The following is a 9,559-nucleotide window of genomic DNA, read 5'->3' as shown; positions in this document are numbered from 1 at the left end:
AATCTGATTTGACGCTTCATAAAAGCCAATACCCATCCACTGCATGGAAATGACCAACAATTTTCCCTTTGCATTCTGCGGATGAAAGTCATTTATACAGGTTTTATTTTTATTTTTTACCCTTTAGTGCTATGAAAGCTTTCAACGTCTGTGCCAATTACTGATATCAATTTGGCTTTTTGGCTGGAACTCTAAGAGAGTAGGGTTGCCTCTTTGGTGTCGTTCACCTTAATTTAGACAGAGAGTGTAAAAGAAGTAGCCTATATAACAGAGAACGAGAAAATCATTTCTAAAAACTAAAACCTTGTTTTTGAACATATCCACAGAAAGATGCCTGTGTTAAGGGAAACCAATGACAGTGTCCTTGCAGTGAGGACACTTCTGACACCACAATAAAGTCACCACAATCATGCTCCAAAAACCAATGAGCACAGCTACTGCTTTGGAAGTCCAAAGACCCTCACTGGAAAATTGCTTAAAACAATCAGAAAATACCATAAAAATAACAGAAGCACAAAAAACAAAACAAAAAACAATCAGAACGACAGAGAATGGAGCATTTATTCTTGAAAACTGTCCTGATGTGCACAAATCCTGAAGAGAAAGAAAGCTCTTTCATAATACAACCCAGCTCTTAAGTCGTTCGCACTCACAATTCTATTCAGCTAAGGCATACAATTATGTCAGAGAGACCTTCGACTTAATGGGGTTGCCTTACCCGTCCTCGATAAGGAGATGGTGCAGCAGCAACGTAAGAGATTCTGGATTCAGTGAAGAGGAACTAGCTTATAAACATCTGCAGCAAAGGCCTAGGGACAGGAAACACCATGTGCACTAATAATGGACGAAATGGCAATTGTGAAGCACATTGAGTAGATGGCAAAAGCTCGGCCATGTAGACATTGGCACAAAAAATAGAAAGAACACCAATATGGCAACAGAAGTTGCATACTGGTATTGACAGCTGTCTGCATTCAGACTACTGGAAAGCTCCAATGGCATATTTTTTTTAACACACTGAATGACTGGGTCAGAGAAGGCTACTCTTCTCTATATAGATCAATGTTGCCAACCCATTTTCTTCATTCTGTGAAACACAAAGATCTTGGCATCTTCATACATTGAAAGAGGATGTTGGAGGACAGAAAAGTAACAAAATATACTTATACTTTATACACGTAAAAGTATACTTTATACACGTAAAAGTAGCCTACAGTAGGTCTAGTTGACAAATAATCAACTAATAATGTTCTAAAGACAATAGCTTTGAGTGACGACCAGACTGATGTGTTTGGATAACAACCATAACAAACTGTTATGGTTTTTACTGTCTTTTAATTCCGAATTTCCGCCCATGACATATTAAATTATTTTACTTGACAGGTTTGCAGGACTGTTAACGTTTTCTATTTTAAGGTTAAAATAATTACAAATAAAAGCTTTTTTCGATGTTTAATTTTAGCTTTTCGAAGTATTTTTGATATTGCAGAGCGCTGAGAGCGGTAAAACAGTGCCCTCTTCTGTCAGCCATTGATAATATGAATTGCAATAGGTGGCGCTAATGCGCTGTCTCGCCCAAAAACAAAAACAAAAGAAGAAAAAAAGCTAAAAGGAAGTAAACACGGCGTGATAAATTAACAGCACACTGGTGAGTATGACAAGTAAAATAGATTTGATTGAACACCAATACTGAAAAAAATAATACTTATGCGCTATTTAGATGTTGCACTGGTGCTTGTTTTATAAAATAGACGGCACCATTGTTTTCTTATTTAAAACTTGTGCAGAAAGACACAATGTAAGACACGTCGCAGTCAAGTGAAAAATTAACGTTAGCCATTAAAACATAAATATATATTTGCCGGTAACGGCTCCAAACCCACTATTAATATTAATGTACAACCTTACAAAAAAAAGCATATGGTTCTTGGTTCGAAGTATTAACTTTCAAAAGTTATTCACAGTGAATTAGAGACATAAAATCAACTTAATAGATGATGAAACTTAAAATGTTCGATACAGAATAAGTACAATAAATTGTCTTACAATGTAAATGCACATTTATTGACATCCAGTTTATTGATCTACAAAAGGAATTCTTTAGTAGATATCCACCGTATTTATATGAAATTATGACTTGGCTATCAACCATGTTTACCTTACTTATATGACTTTTTATTTCTGTTATATTGTTTTATATCAGGTGGAATTCAGGTAAATTAGGCTATGCAATATATGTCTGCATTCTGCAAAATTAGACAGTGTAGGTGAAAGCACATATTACAAAGTCAGTAATGTTGTGACTGAAAGTAGGTCACACATAATCAAGTGATTACCAATGACGTTAGATTATGCCTACATCCTGCCAACTATGCCAAAAATGTTAGATTAAATCTCCACATCAGAAATATTAGATCCAGTCTTTTACCAGATACCTTCAAAAGATATCCGTTTTGTCTGATGCCAAAAAATAGTTAACAAAAGCCTAAAGGGTTGACAGAGGAAGCTGTGAAAAAGCATGAAGCAGGAGACAAAGGGATGATGATTATAAATGAACAGGGTTTTACTGAATATTCTTAGTGGCGTATGTTTCAATGCTCAGACTTTGTCTGAAAAATCAGACAAGTGTTATTATACCAAAGCAAAATGTGGAAATGTCTTGCTTCACAACATCATCCTATGGACTGAAGTTAAAAACCTTGAAATGGAGATTCTCTTATCTATAAATCAGGAAGACAAATATCCTTTAAAACCCACACAATCATAAGATTAAACAGTATTAAAAAACACTACTAGAGCAAGGAAAATAAGTAAAATATTAAGTATTATAATAAAATTGATTCATTGATTATGATCAACAAGTATGAATAATAAATTAGTCAAAAAACCAAGACAGATGTATGGTCACTGTTTTTAAGCTACTTACACTGGTTACTATTAAGAATCCGTAGATCCTTCAGTAATGAGGGAATACATTAAAATTCACTGTCCCATTTTGTTATTCATTACATTTCAGTAAAAACAAGCATTATATTGTGCTGTTTCTTTTAAAAATGTCGCTTGGCTAACAACCTTTTTTGTTTCGCTTGCAGCATTTCTGTGACATCATGGGGGTTCATGGACTTACAAGCTTTGTGGAAGGAAATCGTCAATTCTTCACAGATATGAGACTGCGAGACTGTCGCCTTGTGATTGATGGGTGTAGCTTGTATTTTCGATTGTATTTCAACTCTGGATTGGATCAAGCACGGGGTGGAGACTACGACATGTTTGCGGAGTTGGTTCGACAGTTTTTTGCAGCACTTTTTGAATGCAGTGTGCAGCCGTTTGTCGTGCTAGATGGCGGAATGGACCAGACGGACAAGAAGTTCAAAACGCTGCAGGAACGAACCCAAAGCAAGATCCGAGAGGCTCACTCTCTTTCCAGAGGATCTCACGGTTGCGTTCTCCCTCTGCTTGTCTGTGAAGTCTTCAAACAGGTCCTTGGCGAGCTTGGCGTGCCCTTAGTGCAATGCATTTCCGAAGCTGATTTTGAGATAGCCTCTCTTGCCAAACACTGGGGATGTCCAGTTCTGACCAACGACAGTGACTTCTACATCTTCGACCTGATAGGTGGCTACCTACCATTTTCATTCTTCCAATGGAATAACGTTAGCGGTAAAGCCACAGAACGCTACATCCCTGCCCAGTGTTACACCGTGAACCGCTTCTGCTCGCATTTCAACCACATGAACAAGCATCTCCTCCCTCTATTTGCCGTCATCACTGGGAACGACTACACAACTGGCAAAATAACCGAGATTTTTTTCAGCCGCGTGGAGCTTGAAAGAGTACCATCTGGTCAGAAGACCGGACGTAGTTCCGGTCCTCGAATCGGGGGCTTTTTGCTCTGGCTGTCTCGGTTTACCAGCCCAGTAGATGCTCTGGAGGAAGTTCTGGAGATTCTGGGTGGACAACAGAAAGGAAACTTGCGTATGCAGCTCTCTACAGGAATGCAGGACTACCAGCTTCCTCATAATAGCAGTTTGGCTCAATACTTCTCAAGTCCTCAACCTGCACTTCCAGATGCCCAGGGGCTCCCAGCGGCACTGGTTTCTCAGCCCGAGTGGCTTTTAAGGATGGTTGCATCAGGTAAGCTGTCCTCTTTTGTCTTGGATGTGCTTGTACTCCAGAAGGTTCTGCTGGTTGCGCAAGTGGAGAATAGTAACCTGCCTAGCAGTCATACAACCTCATTGAGTATCCGAAAGACCATCTACAGCCTGCTGCTTGAAAAGGCAAGACAGGGCAGTCAAACGCCACAGGCAGTCACCCAGAGAGGAAGAGGAAGGGGAAGAGGAGACCTAAACAGACAATCTCAGGGTAAAGGAGGACAACAGTGTGACACCCCATGTGTTGATGAGTATGACAGACATGAACTGAATCTAAAGAAAAACACAGTGGAGGTTGACCGACCCAACTCTGTCACACAACTGAAACTTACCACTATTGACAAGGTGAGAAACATTTTCTGCATGTAAATATACTTTGTCTGCAAAAACGCTCCTCCAATTGTCCAATCTCCAATTTTTTATTTTATTTTAGGCGTCTGCACAAGTGAAGCTGCAGGTGTTGTTGGGAACACTGGGTGTGATGGACCACATTTTACAGCCGTTACCCCCTCACCTCTGCCTTCCAGTGTGTGTGACGTATTTCTGGATGAATAACTGTAAACCAAAGCCCAGTCACCCTCTATTTCAGGCCATATTGCTGGGAATGGTGTATGGAGAACTCAGCTGGAGAAGGGCCCATCCTAATGGTGATCCCTTTTTTACTCAACATCTGTCTCAGGTGTATGGTTTGAGATGTTGAAAAAATATTGACATACATTTAAAAAAAAAAAACTTGTGCATTTACTTTACTTGCTTATCAACTTGACAACTTTAGTTTGAGCTTTAATCACCTTGAGCCATATTGTTTTGCTCTCTCTATCTTGCAGACCCACTGTTTGGCTGCAAAGCTTCTGCTTCTGTATGTCAGCGATTATCTCAGCTGAGGGTCATTCCAGGACAAAGGAGGGGCCTAGATATGGGTGTGGCCCATTTGCTCAGCCAATGGCAGTCCTGCATGTGGGTGGCGATGTTCCTGAACCAGTTACTATGTTTCCCACTACCTGAACCTCAATGCTCCTGGTATGGTATGGCCATAAAATGATCCCACTGAAACATTTTGTAGTTCTCATCCTTGCTGTTTTGATTAAATCATCATCTTCTTTATTCATCAGATTTACAGTAAAAAGAGTACAATATTGAGGTGAAAAATACAGTTTTTTTTAATCATAATTGTATGTAACGTAATTGTACATAATCACATATATACTGTAAAATATATATATATATATATATATATATATATATATATATATACACACTGTGTTCCAAATTATTATTCAAGTGACATATCACTTGGGATTTCAGTACGATAAACATTCCGATTTTCGTTTTTTAAAGAAAGTGTTTGTTTGTTTTTATTTCTTGTATCTTTTTAGAGAACTGGTATCAATCATCAAAGTCATCACTGGTATCCATTTATCAAAGTAAATGGAAACCCTACTTAAAACCCTACTTGTTTTCCTGTAGCTCAAACAGTAGAGCGTTGGCGCTTGCAACACCAAGGTAAAATGTGTACCTTGAAATGCAATGTAAGTCGCTTTGGATAAAAGTGTCTGCCAAATGCATAAATGTAAATGTAAAGAGGTTGTTACACATTATTAAGCAAGTCACAGTTCTCATGCAATATGGGGAGGAAGAAAGATCTTTCTAAAGATGAAAAGCATAAGATTGTGCAATGTTATGCAAAAGGCATGAAAACAACTAAAACTGAATGGAGAATATCGAACTAGCGTAAGATTTGTGTGTGATTTACAGCACAAGAGAACTCGGTCAGATAAAGGCTTATGGAGGAAAGTTCCTGTCAAAAATATATTCTATTAAAAGGACCGCTATAACAAAAGCCACTGTTGAGCAGCAAACAGGTATTTGAAGCTGCTGGTGTCTCTGGAGTCTCAAGAACCTCTCCATGCAGGCTGGCAGTTGTGCGTAAAGTTGCATTTCAGCCAAACCAAAGCTCACAAAGAGAAACGTTCTGTACTGAAATCCTACTGATATGTCACTTGCATAATAATTTGGAACACAGTATATACATGTATATACACGCCGATGAGCCAACACATTATTACCACCTGCCTAATATGCTTGCCAAAACAGCGCTGACCCGCCGACTCGTGGACTCTCCAAGATCTCTGAAAGATGTCATGTGGTATTCGGTACCACAATGTTTGCAGCAGATCCTTCAAGTCCTGTAGGTTGCGAGGTTGAGCCGATAAAACTTTCTGGTCTAGCACAACCCACAGATTGGATTGAGATCTGGTGAATTTGTAGGCCAGGGCAACACCTTGAACTCTTCATCATGTTCCTCAAACCATTCCTGAACAATGTGTGGCAGTGTGCATTATCCTGCTAAAAGAGGCCACTTCCACCAGGGAACACCATTGTCTTGAAAGGGTGTACCTGCATCAGTGTTTAGGTAGGTGGCATGTGTCAAATTTACGGCCACATGAATGGCCAGACCCAGGGTTTCCCAGCAGAACATTTCCCATAGCATCACACTCCCTCCACCGGCTTGTCATCGTCTCAGTGCATCCTGGTGCCATCACTTCCCCAGGTAAACGGAGTACACGTACACGGCCGTCCACGTGATGTAAAAGAAAATAGGACTCATCAGGAACAGACGACCTTTTCCACTGTTCTAAGGTCCAGCTGCGACGCTTGCGTGCCCATTGCAGGCGCTTTCGACGGTGGACAGGTGTCATCATAGGCACTCTGATTGGTCTGTGGCTATGCAGCCCCATACACAGTAGAGTGGGATGCACTGTGTGTTGTAACACATTCCTCCCATAACCATCATTCAAATTTTCTGTGACTTGTGCCACAGTAGACCTTCTGTTGGCTCGGACCAGACGAGATAGCCTTCATTGGCCTCGTACATCGATGAGCCTTGGGCACCTGTTTGTGGTTTGTCCCTTCTCAGTCCACTGTTGGCATGTTCTCACCACTGCTGACCAGGACCAACCCAAAAGATACTCAGACCCAGTTGCCTAGCCATAACAATTTGGCCCTTATCAGAGTCGCTTAAATCTTTATTCCTGCCCATTTCTCCAGCATCCAACACATTGATTACAGGATTAATAATTACCATCTAATCTACCCAGACCTTATTATGTGGCTTGTTAGGAGAAGATCAACACTATTCACTTAACCTGTGACTGGTCATAATGTTTTAGCTCATCAATGTGTATATATATAATCATATAAACTCATATAATGTAATCTAAAGTAATAATAGTACATTTATAGTATTTACAATAACATTCCAATATTGCTTTTTTAGTAATGTTGGTAACACTTTACAATAAGGTTCATTTGTTAACATGAACTAATAATAAAAAATACCCTTCTAAACCATTTATTAATCTTAGTTCATGTTCATTTCCAAATTTAATTTACTAATATTTTTTTTTAAAGTATCAGTTAACATTATTTAATGCACTGTGAAGTGAACTAACATGAAAATGAACATTTATATGAATTAACATTAACAAAGGTTAATAAATGCTGTAAAATATATTGCTCACTATTAGTTTGTTAGTTAACGCATTAATATTAATAAATGAGATCTTATTGAAAAGTGTTACTGTAATGTTACAATAGTGTGTAATATCTTAAAACAAATCACATTGATAATATCAGTACATTTACAGATGATCAGATTTACCCTAAAAATATATGTTTGTATATTTTATATGTATTGTATTATATTGCTCTCTCTCTCTTTCTCAAAGGGTTTTCAGTGGCACTCTGCTGCATGGTCTTGAGGCTGCCATAAGAGGGGGTCACCAGTGCGAATCTCTGCTTGCAGGGGACTCTGTTGCTTGGCAGCTCTATTCCATCCTGCTAGAGGCGTTAACAGGTCCTGCAGTATCAGCAGCGAGCAAGGGTAGAGGAGGAGGAGGAGGAGGAGGGGGGCAAAGAGGGAGGAGCCATGGGGGGAGAGGACGGGGCAATGGAGGAGGAGGGAGGGGCAATGGAGGAGGAGGAGGGAGGGGCAATGGAGGAGGAGGAGGGAGGGGCAATGGAGGAGGAGGAGGGAGGGGCAACAGAAGCAGAGGAATGACGTCTTCCGACAGTGCTTTGGACAACAGGTTTGCACTGTTGACCTTTGATGGCTGTCAGCAGTGGTGGTCTTGAAATGGAAGAGGAAAATGATAGATTAGATTTGAGAGAAGCTAATTTGGGAGAGTAGAAAAACTAATTTCAGAGATTGTCTATATCTACGTTCTTGTGCGGCCTTACACTTTATAAATTCATGATGTGGCTGAGGATGTACCTCTTTTCAGATGAAAGTAGGTTTTACCAACACTTGATTTGTGTCATGTGAAAATATTTTACTATGAGAGCCGTTTATGCACTAAGCTTACTTGCACTAAAACTATTTTGCAGCTATCATAAAAATGATGTATTTAATCTAGCCTTTTATACTATTTAATTGAATGAACTTTTATCAAGAAAAAAAAAAGAGTAGACTTTGAATATTATCAAATGCCTCTCTTACTTTTGGGACCAATGTTTTTGGTGCACTACTGCTCTGTTTATGAATTATTTTATGGTGCTTGGTGTAATTTGCTATTATCATTAATGTTTTTAATCAGAATATGGTTCCTCTCAGTTATGTAATGCTTGTATTTGAGATTACATCCAATACGCTGTGAGTACAGAACTTCAGTGTCATTCTGTTTGAAAACAGCACATAATCTCTTGCTTACTGCTTTGCTGTTGCTCTCTGGCGTTAAATCATACTGAAATTGAGAGTCAAATTCTAAAAGTTTACACCATTTTATTGTAAAGTGTCATTTTGTGCCAACAAGAGACTTGCCTTAAGTGTCATATCTCTTGGCAGAAGCAGACGTTTTAGCCATTTTTCATAAAATTGTGTATCATATATCGGGGGCTTTGCCTTGAGGTAACAACATTACTGGGATTCTTATAGTGAAAGTATCATTTTTATTTCCAAGTACTTGTTTTTGAAATTTCTGATTGCACTTAACCATGAAAAGGTGTGTTGAAGACTAGACAAAGCACAAGTTAATTAGTAACACAACTAGAACATTAAAATAGCTATATTACTCTTTACAAGCAAAAATAATCATGCAAATTTCTTGGCTTGCCCCATGATGTCAGATCTGGTCGATACATTTTTGTCTAGAGATGTGTTAAATGTAACTGACTTGTTTCCTTGTCCTGGCTTTTTAAAAATTAGCAACTGAATATAATATTGTTGTATTCAAATAAAAATAAATTTTTGTAGAACTTTAATACATTGAATATCTGTTCAATTTTGGGTTTATTCAATAACATTGAATTGATTGATTGATTGATTGATTGATTTGTGTTACATATTTAAGGGAGATCAGAGCTAGTTGTCACAAAGGATATTAAAAGGTTTTTAATTGGCTCTTACCCCATGT

At 38.7% G+C, this 9,559-nt stretch overlaps 1 protein-coding gene across 4 annotated transcripts; it reads left to right on the top strand.

Annotated features, from left to right (window-relative positions):
* Positions 1-1,540: 1,540 nt before the first annotated feature.
* Positions 1,541-9,407, top strand: aste1b (asteroid homolog 1b). Of its 4 annotated transcripts, XM_084131992.1 has the most exons (6): positions 1,586-1,648; positions 3,093-4,493; positions 4,582-4,795; positions 4,976-5,168; positions 5,261-5,289; positions 7,877-7,970. In XM_084131992.1, coding segments are annotated over exons 2-5 (1,794 nt in total). In that variant the 5' UTR covers positions 1,586-1,648; positions 3,093-3,107; the 3' UTR covers positions 5,262-5,289; positions 7,877-7,970. The 4 variants fall into 4 exon arrangements, with proteins under 4 accessions (XP_083988115.1, XP_083988118.1, XP_083988116.1 ...); XM_084131989.1 differs by lacking the exon at positions 5,261-5,289 and having other exon boundaries at positions 1,541-1,648; positions 7,877-9,407; XM_084131990.1 differs by lacking the exon at positions 5,261-5,289 and having other exon boundaries at positions 4,976-5,173; positions 7,877-9,407.
* Positions 9,408-9,559: the final 152 nt, after the last annotated feature.

This window comes from Abramis brama (assembly GCF_963993115.1).
Source record: "Abramis brama genome assembly, chromosome: 12".
In the NCBI taxonomy this organism is placed as follows: Eukaryota; Metazoa; Chordata; class Actinopteri; order Cypriniformes; family Leuciscidae; genus Abramis; species Abramis brama.
The sequence above is the reverse complement of the archived record's forward strand: the minus strand, read 5'-3'. Positions and strand labels throughout refer to the sequence as shown.

Bases quoted from the DNA above. Each gene is read 5' to 3' on its own strand.
- aste1b (XM_084131989.1), top strand. From the start codon at position 3,108: ATGGGGGTTCATGGACTTACAAGCTTTGTGGAAGGAAATCGTCAATTC. The intron at 4,796-4,975 runs GTGATCCCTTTT...TCTATCTTGCAG, and splicing joins GAGAAGGGCCCATCCTAATG to ACCCACTGTTTGGCTGCAAA. The intron at 5,169-7,876 runs GTATGGTATGGC...TCTTTCTCAAAG, and splicing joins CCTGAACCTCAATGCTCCTG to GGTTTTCAGTGGCACTCTGC.